At 37.9% G+C, this 26730-nt stretch overlaps 2 protein-coding genes across 7 annotated transcripts in view; one reads left to right on the top strand and one right to left on the bottom strand.

Annotated features, from left to right (window-relative positions):
* The window catches only part of LOC309627590 (uncharacterized protein), a 564483-nt gene that overhangs the window by 476333 nt on the left and 61420 nt on the right, over positions 1-26730 (bottom strand). The window lies entirely within an intron of this gene.
* The window catches only part of NDST3 (N-deacetylase and N-sulfotransferase 3), a 160213-nt gene that overhangs the window by 101491 nt on the left and 31992 nt on the right, over positions 1-26730 (top strand). For both annotated transcript variants that reach the window (XM_082389622.1, XM_082389623.1), the window contains exon 7: positions 25089-25271. In XM_082389622.1, coding sequence (XP_082245748.1) covers positions 25089-25271 — 183 coding nt within the window. The remainder of the gene's footprint in view (positions 1-25088; positions 25272-26730) is intronic.

The following is a 26730-nucleotide window of genomic DNA, read 5'->3' on the forward strand; positions in this document are numbered from 1 at the left end:
TGTACAGTAGAATATTATTCAGCCTTAAAAAGGAAGGAAATCCTGTCATATGCTACAACATGAATGAAACTTGAGGACATTATACGCTAAGTGAAATAAGCCAGTCACAAAAGAACAATACTATACGATTCCACTTGTTTGAGCTGTCTAAAGTGGCCAAACTCATAGAAACAAAGTAAAATGGTGGTTGCCAGGGCCTAGAGGGAGGGGAAAATGGGGAGTTGCTATTCAGTGGGTATAGAGTTCCAGCCATGCAAGATGAAAAAGCTCTAGACATCTGCAGTACAATGATGTGCACATACTGTACTGTACATTTAAAAATTTGCTGAGGGTAGATTTCATGTTAATTTTTACCACAAATTTTTTTTAAATTTTTATTGGAATATAGTTGCCTTACAATGTTGTGTTAGTTTCTGCTGTACAGCAAAGTTAATCAGCTATATGTATACATATATCCCCTCTTTTTCACATTTCCTTCCCATTTAGGTCACCACAGAGCACTGAGTAGAGTTCCCTGTGCTATACAGTAGGTTCTCATTAGTTACCTGTTTTATACAAAGTATCAATAGTGTATTGATCAATAGTGTATATATGTCAATCCCAATCTCCCACCCAATTCATCCCACCCCCCATTCCCCCGCTTGGTGTCTGTACGTTTGTTCTCTATGTTCTCTGTGTCTCTATTTCTGCTTTGCAAATAGGTGCATCTGTACCATTTTTCTAGATTCCACATATATGCATTAATATACAATATTTGTTTTTATCTTTCTGACTTACTTCACTCTGTATGACAGGCTCTAAGTCCATCCATGTCTCTGCAAATGACACAATTTCATTCCTTTTTATAGCTGAGTAACATTCCATTGTATACATGTACCACATCTTCTTTATCCATTCCTCTGTTGATGGACATTTAGGTCGCTTCCATCTCCTGGCTGCTGTAAATAATGCTGCCATGAACATTGGGGTGCATGTGTCTTTTGGAATTATGGTTTTCTCCAGGTGTATGCCCAGGAGTGGGATTGCTGGGTCATATGGTAGTTCTATTTTTAGTTTTTTAAGGAACCTCCATACTGTTCTCCATAGTAGCTGTATCAATTTACATTCCCACCAACAGTGTAAGAGGGTTCCCTTTTCTCCATACCCTCTCCAGCATTTATTGTTTGTAGATTTTTTGATGATGGCCATTCTGACCGGTGTGAGGTGATACCTCATTGTAGTTTTGATTTGCATTTCTCTAATGATTAGTGATGTTGGGCATCTTTTCATGTGCCTCTTGGTCATCTGTATGTATCCACATATAGACATTTCTCTTTGGAGAAATGTCTATTTAGGTCTTCCACCCATTTTTTGATTGGGTTGTTTGTTTTTTTGGATACTGAGCTGCATGGGCTGTTTGTATATTTTGGAGATTAATCCCTTGTCAGTTGCTTCATTTGCAAATATTTTCTCCCACTCAGAGTTGTCTTTTCGTCTTGTTTATGGTTTCCTTTGCTGTGCAAAAGCTTTTAAGTTTAATTAGGTCCCACTTGTTTATTTTTGTTTTTATTTTCATTACCCTAGGAGGTGGGTCAAAAAAGATCTTGCTGTGATTTATGTCAAAGAGTGTTCTGCCTATGTTTTCCTCTAAGAGTTTGATAGTGTCTGGCCTTACATTTAGGTCTTTAATCCATTTTGAGTTTATTTTTGTGTATGGTGTTAGGGAGTGTTCTAATTTCATTCTTTTACATGTAGCTGTCCAGTTTTCCCAGCACCACTGATTGAAGAGACTGTCTTTTCTCCATTGTATATTCTTGCCTCCTTTGTCATAGATTAGGTGACCATAGGTGCGTGGGTTTATCTCTGGGCTTTGTATCCTGCTCCATTGATCTATATTTCTGTTTTTGTGCCAGTACCATACTGTCTTGATAACTGTCTTGAGAGCTTTGTAGTATACCTGAAGTCAGGGAGCCTGATTTCTCCAGCTCCGTTTTTCTTTCTCAAGATTGCTTTGGCTACTCGGGGTCTTTTGTATTTCCATACAAGTTGTAAAATTTTTTGTTCTTATTCTATGAAAAATGCCATTGGTAATTTGATAGGGATTGCATTGAATCTGTAGATTGCTTTGGGTAGTGTAGTCATTTTCACAATATTGGTTCTTCCAATCCAAGAGCATGGTATATCTCTCCATCTGTTTGTGTCATCTTTGATTTCTTTCATCAGTATCTTATAGTTTTCCGAGTACAGGTCTTTTTTTTTTTTAAGTGAAAGAACTTTAAAAAATACCTTTTTGTATTTTTGACAGTACATTTTAAACATGAATCTAATCATGAAGAAACAATCTCACAAGTCCCAAATTTGGTATATTCTATAAAACAAATGTTCTAGACTTGTCCAAAAAAATATCATGTTTAAAAAAATAAAGAAGGGATTCCCTGTTGGCGCAGTGGTTAAGAATCTGCCTGCCAATGCAGAGGACACGGGTTCGAGCCCTAGCCTGGGAAGATCCCACATGCCGCAGAGCAACTAAGCCCATGCGCCACAACTATTGAGCCTGCACTCTAGAGCCCACGAGCCACAACTACTGAAGCCTGTGCACCTAGAGCCCATGCTCCACAACAAGAGAAGCCACTGCAATGAGAAGCCTTCACACCACAACGAAGAGTAGCCCCTGCTCGCCTCACCTAGAGAAAGCCCGTGTGCAACAACGAAGACCCAATGAACCCAAAAATAAAATAAATAAATTTACAAAAAAATAAAAAATAAAAAAATAAAGGATTATTCTAGTCTAAAAGAAACTAAAAGACATAATAACCTAATACAATTTATAAATCTTAAGCCTTCGTTGGATCCTGAATTTTTTTTTAAATATATCGATAAAAATCATTTTTCTAGTTATTACTGCTGGGTAACAAAATATCCCAAAACACAATGGCTTAAAAAGAAAACAGTAATTATTTTATTATCACTCATGATTTCTGTAGGTCAGAATTCAGGGAGGGCTGGACTGGGTGGTGATTCTGGCCTTCAGTGTCTCATGAGGTTGCAGTCAGACGGTGACTGGACCTGGAAAACCAGGCAGCGAGCTGGCAGGACATCTCTTCTCAGTGTCTCAGGGCTTTTTCATGTGATCTCTCCCCAAGGGCTTCTAGGGGGCTTCCTCACAGCAGGAGGGCCTCAGGCAGTCATGCGGCTTTAGGGCTTATCAAGCATCAGAGCAACCAAGGCAGAAGCAGAACTGCCTGGGATTCAGAAGTCACAGCAGCATTTTTGCTTCACGAAAGCCTGACCACATTCAAAGGGAGAATTAGATTCCATCTCTTTATGGGGAGTGACAAAGTTCTAGAAGAGAGAGAAATTGTGGGAGGCCATCTTTGGAAAATATAATTTACCACAGACAATTATGCAACAATTAGGGAAATTTAAATATGGACTGCACAATAGATGATACTGAAATATGTCTTCCTAGATGTGATGATATTTGATTTTACAGTAAAATGTACGTGTTCTTAGATGATGCATGCTAAGGGATTTAGTGGCAGTGTCTTGCTGTCTGCAACTTATTTTCAAGTGATTTAGCGAAATAACAGGTATATTTAAGAGTGAAGGAAACACAGAACATGCAAAGCAAATGTAGTGAAATGTAAGAAACTGGAGAATAGGTGAAGGATATACAGATGTTCATTGTCCTAATTTTTTGCTTTTCTATAGATTTATAACATGTTTCTCAAATAATTGAGTGGGAAATAATGCAAGTCCGATTACATTATTTCTCTGCTCACATCCTCCAAACCTCTCTCTTCAGAGTAGATGCCAGACTCCTTACCATGACCTACAGGACCTGTGTGATCCGAACCCTTACCTCCCTGATATTATCTCCAGGCAGAGGGAACAGCAAGTACAAAAGCCCCGGGAGTGTGCTTGGCATGTTTTAGAAACAGCAGGTAGTTTACAATGTCCTATTTTAATTGATGCCTCTTAAACATCTTCTTCATAAATCTTTGTGTACGCATTGTTTCTGGTTTGATGTGAAACCTCAGTTCCCTGCCTACTCACTTCTTTCTTGGTTTAGGAACTTCAGCCCTAGAAGAACTCAGTCAAAGCCAGATCATTTCTCACTACCCCCCAAAATGCCTGAGAATTCTGTTTAGGAAAGGGAAAAGATTCAGCCAGGAAAATTTAAGAAGGTTCCCAGTTACATTCAAATTGGAATTTCACCTATTTGATATTCCCCTCAGGATGCCTGGTATCGTTTCAATCTTACCTCCAAGGCATATTGTATTGTATTGTTTTTGAGGTTTAGATTGTCTAAGCATGCCCTGTAGTAACTAGTAGCTTCTTAACAAGATTTTACTTTGCAGGATTTAATCCACTGGCTTTCTTGCTTGGCTGCCTTTGGCTAAAGGTCAGTGTTTGGTTAGACCTCCCTTGCCTGTGGCCCTATACCATGGTGCTGCCTATCATAGGCATTAGTAATTTCCTGTCTTGGCTGGAGGCCCTCACAGAAGCCATATTTTCATTGCATATATTTGTTCCTGATGTTTTGGTCTTAGGTCTCAGCAGAATTGTGGTTCTTTCTGAAGGTCATATGATACTGTTTTCAGGGGAGGTATTAGTCCCACAGATAATTGGGCCTTTTGATTTCCAAGATGAGTAGGTTGGCCATATCTTTCCTTCCAAACCAGTGAACACTGTATTAAGTAGGGCTTGTTGGTAAATTCAGTGTGTCAGGAACTCACAGCCAGATAAGGGGCCAATGAGCGAATAATAACAACAACACAGGTACCTCTTATTAGAAGCCAGATATTTAATAGACATTAGAAATCAAAGTTCAAAAAATATTACCAGGCTATCTGAATGCTCACTGTACTGGCATCAGTAAAGTGAGCAAACCCCAGGTGAGATTGCTATCCGTAGTGAAACAGGCTAAGACATTCATTTGGAGGAAACGGGACAGTTAAATGCCAGGGAGGCTTGGCTAGGTGTCCTCTGTCCTAAAATTATAATTCTGAGGTGGCCATTTTCCAACTTGGCAAGCCTTAAAAAATAAATCTTCATATCCTTTAACACTGTAATTCCACTTCTAGGAATCTATCCTAGATTTAGAAAAAAGTGTTAATTGTAATGAGGAAAGAAAATGGAAATAAATGATGTCCAACTGAACGGAAATGTATAAATAAATTATGTCCACTTAGGTTATTATGCAGATTTTAAAATATATGTGTATGAATAATTAGGCAATAACATAAGAAGTAACAGATATATTATGTATAAATAGGGTACAAAAGTATCAAAATTTTGTTTTAAAAAACTATACATAAACTATACATACTGAAAAGAATTGTATCTTTGGATGTTGAAATTTTGGTATTTTTCTTTCTGCTTTTCTGTATTTTATATTTTTCTTTTTTTTAATATCTTTATTGGAGTATAATTGCTTTACAATGTTGTGTTAGTTTCTGCTGTACCACAAAGTGAATCAGCTATACGTATACATATATCCCCATATCCCCTTCCTCTTAGGCCTCCCTCCCACCCTCTCTCTCCCATCCCTATAGGTCGTCACAAAGCATGGAGCTGATCTCCCTGTGCTATGCAGCAGCTTCCCATTAGCCATCCATTTTACATTTGGTAGTGTATATATGTCATTGCTACTCTCTCACTTCGTCCTATAATTTTTCTTTAATGAGTTTCCAACATCTTTTTTTTTTTTTAATAAATTTATTTATTTATTTATTTTTGGCTGTGTTGGGTCTTCGTTTCTGTGCGCAGGCTTTCTCTAGTTGCGGCGAGCGGGGGCTACTCTTCATCGCGGTGCGCGGGCTTCTCATTGTCGTGGCTTCTCTTGTTGTGGAGCACAGGCTCTACACGCGCAGGCTCAGTAGTTGTGGCTCATGGGCTTAGTTGCTCCGCGGCATGTGGGATCTTCCCAGACCAGGGCTTGAACCCGTGTCCTCTGCATTGGCAGGCAGATTCTTAACCACTGCGCCACCAGGGAAGCCTCCAACATCTTTTTTAACAAGAAGGGTAAAGCACTGATTTTTAAAGTACTAACACAAGAGTTCCTATTAGCAGAGAATGATCAAACCAGTTTAATTATGAATTACCATTTATACAAATTATTTTAAGACAAGGGTCTCATATTAGGGGATTTGGTTCAACAGTACTTTTTGAGTATCTTTTTCTTCAAATTTCAAAATATTAACACCTTGTAAAATTCCATAGGATAAGAGGTGAAACACTAATAATTATATTTCTGTAATTCTGCTTTTTCCCTTTAACAAGTATATGGACTGAAGCAAGAGCAAGGCAATAAGCAAGAAGGGCCCTTGAGCAGGAGGGAAAGAGACAAAGGGAACCTGCTTTGTACTAGGCCATGCTTTTTAGAAGGGACCTTATTTCATTCTAGCAACAATTCCGTGAGGCTTTGTGTATATCATCTTATTTGACCTTAACAGCAATCCTATGAGGCATGTCATAGATGAGGAAACTGGGGTTCAAAGAGATTCCCTAATTTGACCAAAGATAAACATATAGTAAGAGAAAGGTCCTCCATGTGCTTTGTTAATAGAACACCCATGACCCACACTCAGAGCCTTGAATAGCCTCATTTTTAAACAGAATTAAGCCACACTTCTTAGTCTGGTTTCTCATCCTAAGGGACATATTATACACAAACATTAGAACATGAGAGAAAGAACACGAGAGTAATGGCAGTGGGAAATGAAAGCTGACAAAGGAGTAGGACACCCCCCCCCCAAAAAAAAAAAAACACCTATTACAAAGCACCCAAAAACTCAAAAAGCATAGTTATGTGGTAGTATAGAACAATTTTATGACAAGACATACAACTCTATGCAGTGCTGAGGTAATTGTTATATTCAATACTTTATTTTCTGTATACTCTGTAATACAGGAGGAATGTCATACCTACAAGTTATTTTGCACAAAGTTCATCCTAATTCTCTTCTCCAAGGGTTCTGAATGGATGAGGTGGTTGCTTTTGTTGTTTTTGTTATACTTAAGAATCTAGTAGACTTACAAATACAAGGTGATTACTAAACTGAGGCCCCTCAGAATAGACAGTATCCAAATATAGAACTTGTTTTCTGTTTAAGTAAAAGCCAAGAATAGACTTAACAGCTACTTAGTTATTGATATACCTTGAAATATTTTGCTAGAACAATGTAGAAATGGAATTGAAACATCAAGTGAAGCTTTCTGTGCTACTGTGGTTTCAATTGAACGCTGCGCTTTGTATAAACACAATTTTTGTGGTTTAACTTTAGGCTGTTCTCTGCGGTCTTCCCATATAATGGGAATGCGTCAGAAGCACAGCTTCTCTTCCTGTGTAGGCTGGAAACTGTTAACTGCGAAGTTTGGAGATAGTCTCACAGAGCTCTTTGCCATATGTTAAACTAAACTTGATATGAAAAATATCATATCAGTTTCCAGTTTCCCAGAGCATTAAGAAGAAAAAAAAAAAAGGAGCTCAAGCTTTATAAATATAAAAAGCATCTGTCTGCACAGGAAATTCTACTGTGTTATTTTGCAAATGATCCCTACTTATATTTACAAGAGAAGTCAGATCTGATGAAGTAGTGATATAGAGGAAGTGGCGCGCCATTTTGTTCAGAATTTTTTAATATATATATTCTTAACTCTGAATGGCGCCTGGACTGTGAAGTAACCATCACTGAACAACGCTCTCAGCAGCGCTGCCCAGCGCGCTCCTAACCATCTATGCTTCCACGTGAAAGGAGATGGAATATTTTGATAGCATGCTGCTAACTTAAACATTTCTGTCGGATGTCATTTTTTGTGTTTCAATGCTCCCACCACTCTTTCCAATTCAGGAAGACTCATGAGCATTCACAAAATGTTTGGCACAGTTTTCACTCTGATTTTTTTTACTTCTCCTTGACTCTCTGAGCCTCTGCATAGACACTCATCCAGATGCAAATATCCTTGAGTTCATCTTCAGTAGCCTTTTTAAGAATCCCTTTCTGTGACTTCCTTTCTACCTGCCTCCCCATTGTCACCTCTAATTTTGACATTTCTTTTGCTCTGAACCACCATTCCATGGCCCTCATAAGATTAACAGCTGAAACCCATACCCAGAACCCTGGTCATTCATCACAGTCTACGGAGGACTTCATGCTGCCTTTATAATATACCATATATTTACCCGCAGCCCTCTCTCAGACTTGGCTATACACCCTTTGGCTCACTTCATCAATTCAGTGCTCCAGCATTTAGCCTTGATCTCACTGATTGTTTTCTTGCCTCACAGAGAGTACCTAAAGACTTCCACCTAAATCTGTCTGCCTTTTTTATCTAATAGCCTATCCATGCCAGTACTACCAGCTAAACTCTCTTTAACCATGAAATGATAGTTTTTCTTCTGATTTCTTCTTTTTCACACCTTTATCTTGCCTAGTTTTCACTCAGTGTTCATTCTTCTACTAACTTAAGGCTTCTCTTGCTCTCAGTTCCATTTACTTCCCTTCTTTCTTCCAATATCATATATTAATAACTATTACTCATCCATCACCAAGTATTGCCCACTTTTACTATTTTCACTGGTTTAAAAGTTGCTGTCTCTTCTATTAAGCTTTCACTTGCAGTTCCCTAAATAATTTTGAAAATATATATTAATCTCTCCGTGTGGTCTTGATGCTCTAGTCTTAAGACGAAGAAATAGAACCACTTCCTCCACAGGAGTCAGAAGGAGGGCACTCATGGTATACTGATAATTTTCATTAAAGGAAATTTCTAATTTTCAAACTCCCTCAATTACTTCAGTATTTGTCTCTTTTATATCCTATTCTTCGTCCACCTGAACAGAGTGTACTGTAATTCAATCCAGTTCTGACACTAACCACCTGGCATTAGCATCAGACTCCACAGGTTTAAGGGCCTGGTTCTCAAGAAAACTGCCTTTACTTCAGATGCCAGCCCCAGGTGGCCGGGGGACATGCCCCCATCCCCCGGCCACCCATACTTCTGACCAACTGGCTACAAATTCAGGTGTCCCCACTATCTCTTCAAGTTCAATAATTAGCTGGAATGACCCACAGAGACTCAGGAAAGCACTACAATTATGATTACAGTTTTACTATCAAGGATACACAGAGGGCAAGGTTTGGGAAAGAACCGCTCATGGGGAAATCAGGGCATGTCACCCTCCTGGCATATCAATGTGTTCACCAACCAAGAAGTTCCACTGACCTTCAGTATCCAGGGTTTTCATTGGGATTTCATTACATTCGCATGTTTCATTAAATCATTGGCCACATGATCGAACTCAATTTCCAGCCCTCTCCTTCTTCCTCTCCTTCAGAGGAGCTCAGTTTGATATCACATGGTTAAAGCTTCAAACCCGCTAATTACATGATTGGTCTTTCTGGCTTAGCCTATCCCTATTTGGAGTCATCTCATTAGCATAAGCTATGTAGGGCCCAAAGCATAAACTATTAGGACCCACCATGAATAACAAAGAACTTCTATCACTAGGGAAATTCTAAAGGATTAGAGTTTTCCTCCCAGGAAGCAGAGACAAAGATCTGTCAAATTCTTTAGTAACAACAATCCTCAAGATGGTGAATAGCCGAAGATTTTTTTACCACTTCCCTTGCAAGACAAATGGTCCAGGCTCTCACTCTGAAATTTAGGATTTAACAGCTTTTATCTTTGGACCTCAGATGAAACTGAAACTAAAATAATTGCATTTTCACATCCTCTTAATTGTTCATTGGCTAAGCTGCATGATTATGCAAAAGCCAGCAGATCTGTGGCTTCTATGTTTGTCAGTCTGTGGCTTCTATGTTTGTCAGGCTGAGATAAGGGAATCTGGACTGAGTTTGGAAACTCAGAAGCCTAGGCCCCAGTCTGCACAGATGTACCACAGAGGATTTCATTCAAATGGGAGGTCCTGCCAGTTACCCGGGGTAGTAAAAGGGTGGCTAAGGCACCTCCTCACTCACAGAGCCTCTGTCCTAGCTTGAGTTTTGCAGAGTTTTGCACATCTCTCTCCCTCTTCTTTCCTAGCAAAACTCTCTCATAAAACTAGTTCTAAGGAGAAAGCACATGACACAAAATAGTTTAATGAATTGTTTTGTTACACTTGGTATTGAAAAAGAAGATGAACCCTTTTTTAAAAAAGTATTCATCTTCTCTGTGATGGCTAATTTTACAAATTCCATGGTAGGCCAGGATAACATTTAATGCTGGATAAACGTTATTGTAGATGTTTCTGGGAAGATACTTTTTGATGGGATAACATTTAAGTTAGTAGGTTGACTAAATCAGATTACCCTTCATAATGTGTGTTAGCCTCATCTGATCATTAAAGGCCTGAATGGAAGAGGAAAGGCCAGAAAAAGAGGAAATTCTGCCAGCAGACTGTCTTTGAACTTAAACTGAAACTCTTCCCTGGTACACTGGTATGTCTCCAGGATATCCATCTACCATCTATATATATATATATGTACACACACACACACACATATACGCGCATGAACACATCCTTTGGTTCTATTTCTCTGGAGAAAGCTAACTAATACACTCAATATTGTGTAATAACACAATATCAAGTGTCCATAATTGATTAGTATAAATGTGTTTTTATTCTACATACCAAAGAAATAAATTATACTTACCTGCTCTAATAATGAGCATGTTGGTATTTATGGTCTGCTTTCTCACCTGAGCTGTCTGACCATGAAAGGGGAATGGTTACAAACCATCTCTAGGCCTTTACATTTCCCATGAAGTGCCTTGTTCTCTATCAATTTTTTTTTCCTGCATTCTTACTCAACTGGCAAATGAAATGAGGCACAAAGGAGTAAGACTTTTATACTTTACTTCAAGGATAGTAAGTATGAATCACCAAATTTCTGTACAAAATATCCTACTGGTTTCTTATGTTTCTTAAGAAATAACAATGCTAAAGAAACATGTAATGGGAAATAGCCACTCGGTTACATCTCCAAAGCGCATTAAAATGTAATTGAAACATAATGGATACATATGCTAAAGTGTATTTTTAAATGCCTATTGAATTTCAAGGAATACTTGAAGTGTTTTATCATATTTATTGAATATTCTAGAAAGCATTTTACTTCATGTATATATGCAAATGAAAACATTTTAATAGTCTCTATTCATTTTAATTATTTTATAAATAAGAAAAGCTTACCAAATTTAGTTCACTTTAAAAGGAAAAGAAATCAACTACCAAAAATTAGCATAATATGTAAGATTTGAAATGATAAATCTGTCAATTAAAGTCAATAAGTACAAGATTAAATCAAAATGGTAAATAATTTTATTATATATTTAGTATAAAATATATAATTTTATAACATATATGAATGTGCATATATGTGTGTATACATGTGCATATATGTGCGTGTGTATTTAGATGTATAGATCTATAAATACAAAAAAACGCTCTAAGATATTGTTACTTCTTATTAACTGGTTTTTTAATACCATTTAGAACTTAAAAGCAATGGATTTGATAAGTTTGGAAGGCAAGGAGAGTTAGCTGAACTAACTCTTACATGAGTGCAATTGTTTATAACAAGTTTAACCTGAAATTAGAGTCAACAAACCTAACGGTTTTGAGCACTCACTCGATACCTGTATACAATTGCTTGGCCTCATATTAAAGTGGCTTTTAACTTCACTTTCTGTTAACTCCAAAAAAACTGTCAATTCTAGAAATATTTATTTAATTTTGTTCAGTTTCTTTTTAATTTAATAATAATAATGTTAATATTATCATTGCTTCTATTTTCTAGGTATCTAACATTTCTCTAAAGTTGAGCAGCCTTACCTCCCAGTTTATAGTGATAACAGTTTACGTGTAAATAGGGAAGATTTTCACTTATGCAGATGGGCCTCAAGACATACAAACAGACACTCAAAGAGAAAGAGAAAAACTCAAGAGCATACATACACACACACACACACACACACACACACACACACACACACACACCCCTACCCATTTGATCCTCTGCTTACAGAATGACAGACAAGTGAGTTCATTTTCCAGATAGAGTTAACTCATTCACACGTCATTTAAAAAAATAGAATGGAAGTCTTGCTAGATACAGTAAACCTTTCCCTGCCTTCTAACTCGGACTGTTCTGCACATGATTTGCTTATCTCCTTGTGCTCTAATAAACTGACGTCCACAGAGTATAGGGCACTTCACATTAGATGGTTCCAGTCAGTGATGCTAATGTTCATATATCAGCTTTTTGTAGGTTTTTCTTTCTTCATCTTCAGAGATAAAGCTCAAGATATTAGCCATTTCTGGCTGCTGTTCTCTGCCAGATAAGTCAGTGTAGTGGAGTGTGAGAGAGTCTAGGCTTTGCATCCAGATAGGCCTGGGTTTAGATCCTAGCTCAGCTGTCTTCTAGGTATCTGGCTTGTCTGACTGTAAAATGGGGATCGTAATATCCACCTCCTTATGCGTGATGAGATTAAAAATATATAATAGCCACCACATATTGAGCATTCAATATATATGTGTTCCTTGTCACCACCCTCTACAACATTCACACTAGAAACCTTGCACCATCCTGCTTCTGACCTCTTCCTTTCTGTCATCTGTGATCTAGGCATCTACATAACCAGGAAGGTTTGAATTATGTCTGAACCAAAAGTCAATGATTATAATAGAAATGTTTATTAGAATAAATAATTCTAAGTGTACACTATTAGCAGAATAAAGAATGTAAGTCTAAGGGCTGATCAATTTTGACCTTTAAGTAGGTAATATTTGAGATGGTCCTTGAAAGGTGGATAGAATTTAGCCTGAAAGACACATAGGTAGAGAAACATTCTTTTTTTTTTTTTTAATTTGTTTTTGTTTTTGTTTTGACTGCATTGGGTCTTCATTGCTGCGTGTGGGCTTTCTCTAGTTGTGGCGAGCGGGGGGCTACTCTTCATTGCGGTGCACGGGCTTCTCATTGTGGTGGCTTCTCTTGTTGTGGAGCACGGGCTCTAGGCGCGTGGGCTTCAGTAGTTGTGGCACATGGGCTTAGTTGCTCTGTGGCATGTGGGATCTTCCTGGACCAGGGATCAAACCCATGTCCCCTGCACTGGCAGGCGGATTCTTAACCACTGTGCCACCAGGGAAGTCCCAAGAAGCATCCTTTACAGAGGAAATGGATACCTGGCCTAAAGCATGAGCATTTGGAGAATAAGGAGTAGTTCCATTTGTTCCTTAGAGAGTGTATGTGGGGGAAGATAAAACTCAAGAAGGAATATGGGCCTGTTTCATCAAGGATTCTGAGTGCCAGGTAAAGGAGTTTAACTTAGTGGAAAATAAGGAGTTGTTACTATTTTCTAAGCAAAGGAGTTTTGCTTTAGGAGGATTTTTCTGGTGTTAGCATAAGGGATATAACAGAGTTGGGAGAAATAAAAGTGAATAGATCATTCAGGAAGTTATTAGAGTGGTTCAGGCAAAAAGTAACAGGGCCTAACCCTTACACATTGCTAGTAGGAGTGTAAGTTTGTACAATCCCTATGAAAGGCAACTTGGCAATATCTATCAGTATTACAGATGCACATATTTTCCTCAGCAATTCTACCTGCAAGAATTTATGCTCAGATATACTTGCAAAAGAGTGAACTGATGCACACACAAGGTTATTCATAGTACCATAAAAATCACAAGGACCCATTGGCTAATTAGAGAAATCCATACAACAGAATTATAGTACATCTATACAATAAGAATGAGGAAGTCCCTTATGCACTCATTGAACAATTTCCAAGATTTAAGTTTAAAAAAATCAAGGCATAAAACTGTGTGTACAGTTTGCTTCCATTTGTGTTTTAAAAATAAAATAGAAGAGGAGGAATACATATACATACTTGGTTTTGTTACATAGAATATTTCTGGAAGAACACACACACCAATGATATTGGTGGCTTCTTGGTAAAAGAACTGAGTGACTGAAAGACAGGAGGAAGAAGAAGATTTTTTACTGCATAACTTCTTGTGCCTTTAGAATTTTATATGATGCAATATTACCTAGCCAAAATAAGTTTTAAAAGCAGTGAGGCCTAAAGTCAGAGTGGTAGCTATACGGTTAGAGAGAGAACGTATCAGAAGTTGGTAGTGAGGGATAAACTTTTATAAAGGAAGAATGTAGACGTCCAAGAACAGAAATATGTGGAAAGTCTAGTACTAGTTTGTGCACTTTAAGCAGAGAGAGAAGTTAAGAAATCATGCATTGCAGCCTGAGCCTTTGGGGAATATAATTATCATACCATCTTTACAAATGAAGCATCTGAACATGTGGACGTTTACTGCTTCACCCAAAGTAACAAGTGAGTGTCATAATAGAGGTCTATGTAAAGCTTTAAATGGGAGCGATATTTAGAAAAGTATAGAAAATTCCCTTCATAGTTGGAAGGGACAGGAGAAACCTGCCCTCCTCCCCTCTGCCCAGTAATCCACCAAATAAGGCAAATTTTCTTATTCAGCAGGCACTATTCCCTAGACGTTGGTGTTTAGTGAAACCACTTCTAAAAACCCTTGCAGTTCTTTCAGAGTTGTGTCTGAGGCTTGCCTGATTGTCATGGTGATGATGGTGATGGTGATGGTGATGGTGATGGTGACGATGATATCCAGGCAAATATTTTTAGAATTGTCCTTTAAGTCACTATGAAAATGTTGACCTTAGTAGAAGAGGGAATCTACACTTCAAATTCCGTAACCTCACTAAATCTCCTGGTACCTGTTATGTGTAGTTCCGGGTAGTTGCTGCTGCGTGAAAGGGCTGACAGTTTCAGAAAGGAAACATTTTAAAACTCCAGTTCTTCTTAAGCTGATTTACCTAACTCCTCAGATAATTCACTTTTAGAAAATGTAACTCCTCATTACATAACAGTCTTACTTATAGATTTGTATCTATAGATAAGTTATTTTAAAGGACTTACAGCTTAAAGCAATAATAAGAAATTACAGACCAGATGTGGGGTTCCTAAAACAATTTTCTTTTAAATAGATACTTGGTTTAGTTACAATCTTTTATGACCTTATCACCTTTTAGAAACCTCTGTCATGGTATTGTTCTCACTACAGTTGAAAGAGGCCCTCCACCTGCCAGCAGCTTTGGCAGTAGGCGGCCTCTAGCTGTGCTGACTCAGAAGGGTTTGGAATCCTTTCTATTTCTTCTCTTTACCCATCTCTTCAGAAACGCCCTTCTAGCTATCTTGCTTTTAATTAAGTTTCATTCGGCACCTTAGCTGACTCTTATATCTGGGTTGGTCTCCTTCAAAGCCCTGAAAGAACTGCTTCACTTCTGCTATCTTATGCCAAACATTTTATTCTTAAAATGTCTTTTTTTTAGTCAAAATAGTAAGCTGTGGCCTGTGTAGGCCCAGTCAAGCAAGCCCTGGTAGTTTTCCTCTCACTGAAGGTATAGAGACCTCAGTGACTCGGTTAATACCTGGTGAGTGTTTATTCTTTAGTATTGTTCTTTCTTGTCCTCTGAGTCCTCACTGTCTACATAAACTTCTGTACAAAATAGATGCTCCCAAAATCTGTCCGCATTTTACAAATCACTTTATTAGAGGGCCTGCCTTAAAATAAATAATTAAAAAGAAAATTTTTTATGTTTTTGAATATTCAGAAACTTGACAACAATTAGTTCCTAGCTTTTAAAAACCTAGCTTTTGGGGACTTTCCTGGTGGCGCAGTGGATAAGAATCCGCCTGCCAATGCAGGGAACACGGGTTCGAGCCCTGGTCCAGGAAGATCCCACATGCCGCGGAGCAACTAAGCCCGTGCGCCACAGCTACTGAGTCTGCGCTCTAGAGCCCGCGAGCCACAACTAATGAGCCCTTGTGCCACAACTACTGAAGCCCACGCGCCTAGAGCCCGTGCTCCGCAACAAGAGAAGCCACTGCAAGGAGAAGCCCGCGCACCGCAACAAAGAGTAGCCCCTGCTCGCCACGACTAGAGAAAGCCCGTGTGCAGCAACGAAGACCCAATGCAGCCAAAAATAAACAAAAATTAATCTTTAAAAAAAAAAAACTAGCTTTTCTCTACAAAATAAACATACTTCTTTGGCATGGTTATTTTTGTCCCCAGGGTGAATTCAGCTTTATGAGCAAACAGCTAATTGAAACCTCCTGATGATGAAGATGATGTTTGTGATTACCTAAATGCAATTCGTTCACATATGAGCCAAAATCAGATTTTCATGTGGGTCCATTAACTTGAAGGATTCTTTTTTTTTAGTTGTCAGGTTTTTTTCCGTTAAATTAAACACCTTAAGGGAGGTTTAATTTCATCTCCTCTCTACATCTTCATTATGCTGTGGAGGCAATGCTTTAAAACTAAGAAACAAAGTGTTTTCCACTAGGAAAAAAAAAAAAAAAGGTTTTCATTGCAAAATTGAATATAACCTCTGTACTACGTTGCTGCTTAAATAAGGATTTCTCTTAATTAATCATTTTTAAATCTATCATAAGCTGTAACTATTCATTATCCTGTCACTTTGTAAGTCTAATAGAACAAGAACAGCTGTTGTCTAGTCTCTAAATAACTGCAACAGAGTCTTTCAGAGTAATGCAGAGACAATATCAGAACAGCACACCCAAGATACACAATGCAAAATTCACTGAAAATTGGTGGTCTGAGAGCTGTAAGCACTCTTGTGCGTGTAAACATTTGTTCAGCAGCTGAAGTAATGGCAATGCATTAAACCAATAGAATTACTTCCTCTGGCACCCAAAAGAAATGTTAAATCATTAGCTTGTAATAAAAGGGCTGAACTTGCAGTTCTGAATGTATAACCAGAAAAATTAAGTGAGAGACATAAATGTTATAAAAAAGACAAATGTTCCAAGCTAAATTGCTTTAAATTACATTGACCTCATCGCTGTACCTTTGAAACCTGTCCCTAATTGAGAGCAATTGATTTACCCTTCCAGCTCTCCTGTAAAGCCCATCAGATCCCACATTCAAAATGTTAAGGGTCCCTTGCCAAATTATTCTGCAATTGAGCTTTCCTTTGAGATTCTTAAATGATGACTCAGGCACAAGCCAGGTAGAAAAACGGCACTCAATGAATTTAAGTCTTAAAAATGAAAGTGACATTTTTTTTTTTACTTCTATTGGGCAAGGTGATAAAATTAATGAAAATGATTTTTAGCATAAAACAGTTGTAACAGCACAAAAATATGGAAGATATTAGCAACAAAGTGAGCTGTGAGTGAGACCACCGTGAAAAAAATTTCAAATGTCTCACCCACGTCCCAGATAAAATGATCAAAGTTTCTGGAAATAAGGAGAATTTGTGAGGAGGATTTTTGGAGAGAGCTGGGCTGTGCAGAGCGCATGATCCCCACCACTTTCTACCCAGAGGAGAGCAGGGGGTGAAGGACTGCCCTCCTGCTCATCTCAGCTCTGGCGTGAGGGTCACCAGAACAGTCAGAGAGCTCTTGGTATGTGTTCCCAGAAGAGGGACATACTGGGCTGGTGTCTGCCTCATGACTCATAAAACTAAAGCATGAGAGAGAGACTGGCTAAAATGGTCTTTGTCAAAAGAGGAGGGAGCCACATCTAAGAGTATGTGCCCTCTTTTCCAAAGTCAGATCAAAGGCCCCTAAATCTCAGGGCCCAGATGTAGAATTCTTAGTAGGAATGTTACCTGGGAATCTTTTGAAAAGGGCTCCTGACAAGGAACTGAGGGAGGCACTAGCCTTGTAAAGGAAATTGCATTGCTGGGGGCTAGGAGGAGTATCTCCAAAGATCTCAAATGGCTTTACACATATGCCACCTTTTGACACATTATCAATCACGTAATAATCCCTGTCTCCCTCTCCCTCCTTCATCTCCGCATCCCAAACACTAAGGGATCCGAAGCCTCAGCCAGCAAGGTGAAGAATGAAATCACCCACTGGAGAAGAATCAATCAGGCTCTCTTCCCAGCCTCTCTTGCAGATTCTCTCCTATACCAGGTCGCAGCTTAGAGACAGGAGAAGATTTAATATTGCAACAAGTTGGGAGTTTTATTTTCTGGACCAGGAGATTTAAACTACTAAATCAAGACTGTGTTAGCAACTTAAAGCTGCATGAGAGCGCTCTGTTCACTGAAGAAACTAGGGAGGCCATGCTGCCTTCCCTAGCCTTCATCCAGGGATAAGGGGAAAACCGCCCACACTGAATAAACGTTAAAGGGACGGTGCAAAAAAAGCGATGGGTTACTTTAATGATTATATCCCATGAATCTGAAGTGTTTAATGTATGAGTTACACAATGATTTTTAAGATTGCAGATGTTATATTTGTAGTTGCTCCCCTTTGACGAGGCATTTTCAATGGAATGGTGGGAACAAAAGCCAGATTACAAAGGACTGAAAAGTGAATGGAAATGAGGAGTAAAGACAGCACATATATGCTGCTCCTTTGAAGACCTTGGCTGGGAAGGACAGTGTCTAGAAAAGAAAAAAACTCGAGAGCCTAAGATGAGAGAGACTCAAGCATGTTTTCAGGCATTAGAGAAGGACCAGTAGAGAGGATTAAAAATAGAGGAAAACACAGGAATAAGTGATAGAATGAGATCTCTTGGGAGTTGAAAGTAGATGGGATAAAAAGCACTTGGAGATATATTAGTCTTGAAAACAAAATGGAACACCTCTGCCTGACACTGAAGGTGTCAGGAGGAATTTTTAGAAGACAAATATCTATGGAGATAGGGGTAGAAAGAGAGGGGTAGGAAAGAGAGGGGTAGGAAGTTGAAAGAGTTCCTGCCTCATGACCGTTACTCCCCATTAATCATGGGGACAAACTAGGGAGATTAGGGAGAGTGGAGACTGAGCAAAAGGCCTCAGAGAAGAATGAGAGTTTGAAATAGCTGCTGAAGGAAACTGAAGAGCAAGGAGATAAAGAATGAATAAAAAGAATAGCCAGTAGTATGGAGGATTCCACTGAAATTGGGGACCCTGTGCTTACGTGACCTGAATAGCTCCCGTTGTATATTTTTTTCTCTAGCTGTGCTGAAAAGTTCATATGTGGCTGTGAAGAAATTGAATGGAAAATTAATCCAAAGTCTCAGACCTGCAGAGCATTGAAAGCAAAAAGAAGGTTGGGAATCTGAGGGTGATAGTGAGAGAGAAGTTCAAATTATTGACCCTAGCTTGCCTAGTGGAGGAAGTGATCAGATGAACATTGACAGATGCAGAAAAAAATTAAGGGATTAAGAGACTAGAGGTATAGATAAGGTTGATGAGCTGCTGGAAGGAAGCTATAAATGAGAAATGATGTTCCTGCAAAACCATAGTAATATAACAACAAAAGCAATATTTATTAAGCAATTACTGTGTGTCAAGCAGTGCTTTAAATGTTTTGTTTGATTACATTTAATCATCAGAACAACCGTGTGAGGTAGTTACTATTATTCTACCCCTTTTTTTCCTTTTAATTAAGTAAATTAAAGTACTGAGAGTTTAAATAACTTGTTAATTCAGTATGTGGCAGAGCCCACTTTCTTAACCACCATGCAGGTCAAAGTTAAAGTCCTAAAGATATCGTTTATTTACAAAGGAAGGAAGTTTCACAGGAAACAGAAGGAAATGGGTGGTAAAAAAAAAATAAATGGAGACTGGGAGGGCAGAGTTCCGCGGAAAGAGTAGAGCAAACGGGGACAAAGTTGTAAGAGACAAGAATAAATCATTGAGGAGGCTCACAATTTGAATGGTGCTAAAGGATTACCAGAATGAATGGCACTGTAAAAACAATTGACCCTAGATTTCCCAACTTTTTAAGCAAGATTATTGGTGCCAACTCAAGGCACATACTATGTATCATAGGCAGCTCAGAGAATAAAGTTGAAGAAGGCCCCATGACAGCCCCCAAGGAACTTACAATCTAGACACAAATAAAACAAGCACTTTTTAAAAGCATAATACAAGTCAGAGTAAGAAAATGTCAGAAAGACTAAACTGTAATGCTCTGGCGCTCAAATTTTTTAAAGACTGCATTTGCCTAGAAAGATCCGAAAAGGTAGCTAGATGTGACCCTGTGGATACCTAGGACAGACAGAACTAGAAAAGTGAGGCAGTGTATTCTAGAGAGAAGAAACTGCATAAACAAAGCGTGGAGGTAGGTGAGTCTAGGGAACACTGGGGAGCAGTAAGCAAAGCAACTGACTGGTACCCGGAGCACAGATAAGACTGGAAAGGTAACCTGAGATCATGGTGTAATTTAGGATGACATCCTGAATTCTACTTAATTCACAAAGCAGTGAGGAACTATTAGATGGCTTGAACTGGGAAATTATAGAATTGGAGGTTCAGGCCCAATGCCTCATTAGAAGAGTCTTCTCCTCAGAATTTTTAGCTTATTTTCCAGAAAGAGACAAACTCATGTAATGAAGTACCATCTTGACAGTGGTGAAACTCATATATTTTTCATGGTAATAAAACTTCCACAGTTGGATCACTACCCCATAAAAATAAACTGTTTGCCTTATTTTTTCCCCTAAAGAAGTTAATTACAGTATGCTTGTCCTCTTCCAGACAATATTTTTTTTTTTTTTTTTAATTTATTTATTTATTTATTTTTGGCTGTGTTGGGTCTTCGTTTCTGTGCGAGGGCTTTCTTTGGTTGTGGCGAGCGGGGGCCACTCTTCATCGCGGTGCGCGGGCCTCTCACTGTCGTGGCCTCTCTTGTTGCGGAGCACAGGCTCCAGACGCGCAGGCTCAGTAGTTGTGGCTCACGGGCCTAGTTGCTCCGTGGCATGTGGGATCTTCCTGGACCAGGGCTCGAACCCGTGTCCCCTGCATTGGCAGGCAGATTCTCAACCACTGCGCCACCAGGGAAGCCCCCAGACAATATTTTAAATGCTATGAAATAAAGTAAAAATGAACATGAAAAGCAGCCTACTAAGTAGAGAAGTTATAAGACAATATGTATCTGAAACGTACATGAGGAAACAGAGAAGAATTTTGCTTTGGTAAAAAAAACAACAACAACACAGGATTGAAGGGGATTTAGGAACCAATTGCGCATGTCTATACGGACCAGTTCTCTTTTTGGCAATCTTCTACGTGTCTCCACACGTATGTCAGCAGTGCAGAAGCCCTCCAAAGGCATAGCCAAGGGCACTTACCAAATTGTTCTTTGTGCCATGGTTAGCTCTAAGCCTAGAACATCAAAATATTCATAAACTTGACATGTTCTTTTTTTAAAATGTATTCAAAAGGATCACTACAGAAAAGCTGATGGTTTTGGTGAACAAAATCTTTTCTATGGGAATAAACAATGGGTCTGGCCAGTTTTCCTCAAATCATATTCCAATGGCACCTGCATCTGGACAACTAGGGATGATTCTCTAAAATGCAGGTACCAGGCCACCCTCCAGACCTAGGAAATCAGAATCTCTGAGTGTAAGACCTGGCGATCTGAACTTTTATAAACTTCCTAGGTGATTTGTATATATGCTAAGGCTTTTGAACCTTTGGTCACCTGGAAGGATACCAAACAAAACAAAACAAAACAAAACTGGTTGGCTAAAGGACAGAGGTAGGAGGAAAAAGTTTTTTCACTGTAAAGTCTTTTGTGTCTTTTGAATTCTAAATTTTTTCACAAAAAAGACTTAAAAAGAATGAGCATCGTATTTATATTGCACCCCTCCAGAACCAATCGGAGCATCTGGCAAATAGGATAAGAAAAATGTTTGTGGATTTTAACTAAGCAGCATGGTCATAAATGGCATAGTTTATAGTAAATATTATAAGTGACATACATTTTTTACACCCTAACTTCCTCTCCCCTCCCCCCTGACCTTCTCAAAACAAACAGAATAATTACTGCATTGTCAACTGCTTTTGCACCAGGACCCATGTTTTGCTCCTTATTCTTCTTGGTAGTGATTCTTCCATCTCCAATACCTGGAACTTATCAAAGGCTGGAAAGTATAGATAAAGCTTCCCACATCTTTCTCTTAGCCATACTCTTACAACTCGTATCTGTTTCCTTTCTCATAAATGCCAGTATATATGATATTTGGCATTTACCATTTGCCTTTTATAGAAAAAAAATCATAGATAAGTATCTTGTTATACAAATCTATGTTTATCGGGCTAGAATTTTTTTCAGCCGTTAATCAGATAAACTTTATGTCTTTGGCAGTTTCCAATGATTTGAGTTTTAAGCGGCTGATTAGTCTTTTGCGTAACAAGGAGAATTGCTTGCAGTTTGCTTACAGCAAAAAACTGTTATAGAAATGCAACTGTAACTTCTTTTGACATTTTCCTTCTCATTGGATTCTGCATGTATAGTAAAGATAACTTATTTTGACACATTCAATCCTTTTTTTTTTAAACAAAACAAAACCCCTTAGTTCTGAAACACTCTTAAAATTATAAAGGCATCTTCTTTAGGAAACAACTAATATCTACTTTCCCTGAAATGGCAACCTTGTCAAGCTGCTTCTTTGTTTCTTTCTATTCCATGCAAACATTGCTGTCAGGTGAGGAACTGCCAAGAAGTAAGGTGACACTATAGTTGTCACAGATCAGAACAGAAGAAGAAATACTATTTGGAAAGCAAGCTAATTTTTGACCAAAACCTTCTCCTTATATATCTGTTCCCACCTGTGCTGTTGCTTGCTGTGCATACCTTCCTAACAAAAATAATAAGAAAACTTGGAGAGGTGACATGTTCAGCAAAAGATATGTACAATGTTCCATGTGTAGAGAGACTATTGTGATTCACCCCCCCAATAAAAGTTTAAAAAGAAATTGAAGTGTTTTATGTCCTGACCAATTATATATTCCTTTTATGGCCTTGTATTTCTTTAGGAGCACAAAACAAATCCCAGGCTTGAGTCCAAAGCCTAAAAGTGTCATGAGGTGATGTGCATTACAAAACCATCACTTTGAAGCAGTCCTTTGGCTTATGGTACACTTTGTATTATGTTAAAGTTGATATACAAAAATAGAATTGAAAACCTAGGAAAGTTTCCCTGGTCGGAGGTTAAGTAGCTTTTCTTCTACAGGATTAATTTCAACACCTTATAAGTATTACCTTAATTCTTGCCAATCAGGTTCAGTCTCAGCAAAAGCAATGTCATCAACCAGCTCATACTCACTTTGGGTCACTTCTGTTTTTACCAGAGAGAGAAGCATTTTTTACTTTCTACACTCATACATGTAAAAAAGCGGCACTCTGCTTTAAATGTCACAGCATAAAATGCTTTCCAAGGTTGAAAAGTAAATTCAAAGGGAGGTCAAATGTATTAGTATCAGAAAGTCAAACAGTATCTCTAAGTTTTTCATTTTCTGTCCAATGCAGATATTAAAGTGAAATATAGACACAGATTTTTTGATAAATCTTTCAGAAAAATAAAGCGATAAATTTGAATTAGTGGCTAACTAGGTTAACATATTTTTTTTACATTGTATGAAAAAATTTAATAGAAAGGCACTTGAAATATCATCTTGCCATTGTTATTGGGCCACACTGAAAAATGTAGCATATTAAACAAATGATGAAAGACTGCTTCGAACGGTTATCAGGAAAGAACTTCCACATTTAAGTATGATTTTCTTAAATCTCTCAATAAACTACTGTTTTGATAAATTTTGGCGGAAATGAAGGAGGGGGTGAGAAAGGTCAAACAATTGAAGCTACTATAATAAATAACCAGAAGGTTAGGTTTTAAAAGTCTCATTTTTCACAAATACCCCAAATGGTAAAAGTCTTACTTATCAATTCCATGACTGTATCAGTCTGCTGGTAGCTATTTAAAATCACCCTTAAAGTATTTTGTCTGTGAAAGTTCTAAGATTTAAAATATATTCAGACAGAGTGAACAGAAACACGATTAAATATTCTTGATCACACTTGAAGCTTTTCATGTTAAAGTCTGTGATTTGTTCTATATAATATAGGATATTACTGCTTCCTTTTACTCATAGTTGTAAGTAATTATATTTTTTCTGATTCTTCATATCAAAACTTTCTCATCTCTGCCACTTAACCTCAATAAATTTTCTTAAATACTTCTCTCAGCCAGTCTCTTAATGAATGAACCTATTATATTCATTATTATGATGATTATAATAACCATTATTACTATTCATTCATATGACGTTATATATTTTAGGAGCATACTATTATCCCATGAATTACTTTTATGATCTCTTTATAGCAGCATAAATGCCACAGTGGTTTTCATTGCCATTGAAAATCTCATGCAGAATTATTTCCATTTGTCAACACTAACCAACAAAAGCTATTTGCATTCACTTTAAGCAGTAGCTTTAAAAATGCCCATTGTACATTCCTGACCAATTTAATTAAACCTAAAGAATTCAAATTTATTTTATTATAAAAAGAGCCCCATGTTTGCTATAATTTTTTTTTCAATGCGTGGATTCAATCTAGGACACCTGCTTCCATAGGAATAGTTTATCTAGCCAAGCACTGAAAACTTTTCTTAAAGGAGGTATTTAATATTGGAAATAGTAGACTCAATAAATATGGAAAAGGGTTTCAGAGTGTCATCGATGGAAAATAGTTGATAGTTCTTTTAGTAAAAATTCATTCACTAGTCTTTTGTCATTATGGCCTCTAATAAATACAAATCAGAGGATATTCAGTTAATGCTAATAATCACAATTCATTGATTATTTATATCCATTAATTCTACATACTATGTTACAAATCAGATTAAGTTGATTGAAATTACAAAATCTCAACCTCCTGCTGCCTCAAATTATGAATAGTTCACATATCATGAAGCCACTGTGTGAACATCTAGGATGTGTTATTCAGCATCAGTCGAATTGCACCAACGTGGGTCTGTGGCAGTTGGACTCATTTTTTGTTATGAAATACATTAAAACCTTAGGAAAAAAATGCTCACCAAGTCTTGCTAATAACACATCCTCCAGAGTGCATTAATATAGTTAGAGTATTTGAGATACGTCCAAAATTCAAAAACGTTTCATGAACTGAAACCCTGTGCAAAGACTTCTTAAGAAAAACTAGCATTGCTGTGATTGCACTGCCCCCTAGGGTTAAAATAACTTGTGTTTACACTGAAGTTCATTTGCCTTTTTCAGATCAGCATTTTCATGACCCATTTGTCTAACTATGGGAATGACCGACTGGGATTATATACATTTGTCAATCTAGCCAACTTCGTGCAGAGCTGGACCAACTTGCGACTTCAGACTCTGCCTCCAGTGCAGCTGGCTCATAAATATTTTGAGCTCTTTCCTGATCAAAAAGACCCTCTCTGGCAGGTAAGATTGGGTCAATGATTGGTATTATTAATGAATCCCACAAACATATCTTGGAGTTTTATGAGGTAATCCAAATCTGAAAAGTGAAGGCATCCTGGGGAAAACATAACGTACATTTTGTGTGTTAGTAGATTTGAGAAACTTCATAGTGGGCCATATTCTCTGTTCCTGTGCCCATTAGAAACTATGGAATTCTGAAAGCTCAGTGAGAGGTTCAGTGGATATAATGTTTTGAATCAGGAGTGAGGGATCAATTTGCAGATTGCAATAGGCTGAAAGAGCAGAAGATGGTTTAGACGTGTGTTAGACAGGTAGCCAGCTGGTCAGCCTTGAGCACAACACCTCTCATGACTAAATGACATTACAGAGGTAGGTGAGAAGAGTTCAGAACTGACATCTGCTTCTGAACCACGAGGTATATCAGCAGCTGCAGAATACAGTCAGCTTTCAAAAGTATTATCGGGAATTACTTTGGACATGAGGGAAGTGTTTAGTGGCAAAATCACTGAGCTTCTTAAGAGAGAATGTCACATAAACATGGCATATTCAAACTGTTCCAGGCATGACCCAGATTTCAAAGCTTACACTCTCATGTGTCTAGAATTGCAAAAACATACTTTGAGCTTAGATTCCCCACACCATGATCTGGGGAAAGCAATAATCTTTAGCAAACAACTACATAGTGCTTATTACATGTCTGACTGGGTTCTTTACATATGTTCATTCATTTAATCCTCACAACTACCCTTTGAGGTAGGTATTTATTATCGCCATTTTACAGATGAAGAAACTGGGGCACAGAAAGGCTGAGACACTTAAGCAAGGTCATACAGCTGGTATGTGACAGAGTGGGAAAGAATTCCAGGCCACTGTGCTCTGAATCAATGTTCTAAATGAGAGTTACTGACAGAGCTGATGGTATAATAATAATGATCTTCAGAAGCAGAATTCAGTAAATTTCACAGATTGAAGTTACAGTAAGCTCTGCACTTATATTCTATTCATTTAGCTCTGAACTTGAGCTAATTACCTCCTGGGCACAAACAGATAACCCCAAGAAGAAACGTAACTACACATTTTAGTAGGTTAATGTTGGTGGTTATAAAATTATCACTGCATATTATTTTGCAGTTAAGATTTTAAAACACCCATCTTTTTATGTTAACCACTACAGAACATCACCAGGTGTTAGCCACTGGAAAGACAAGAAACTTTCCTGCTAATTTAACACCTTATTTTTAAACTGAAATCATATTATTTCAGGTGAAACCACGTTTTTTTCTAGACCAACAGCCAAAAAGAATACCCTTACTTTAATCTTAAAATCTGTTGCTTATGCTAAATAAGCAGAAGGTTTATTTAACTGCACGTATCTATAGTGGTAATTGAATAGAGTGTTGTCCTGTTTGCCTATTCCTGAATAATATTAAAAGGTGCCATTAATTCTTTACGTAATATG

Source organism: Balaenoptera borealis (assembly GCF_965194805.1).
Source record: "Balaenoptera borealis genome assembly, chromosome: 4".
NCBI lineage: Eukaryota > Metazoa > Chordata > Mammalia > Artiodactyla > Balaenopteridae > Balaenoptera > Balaenoptera borealis.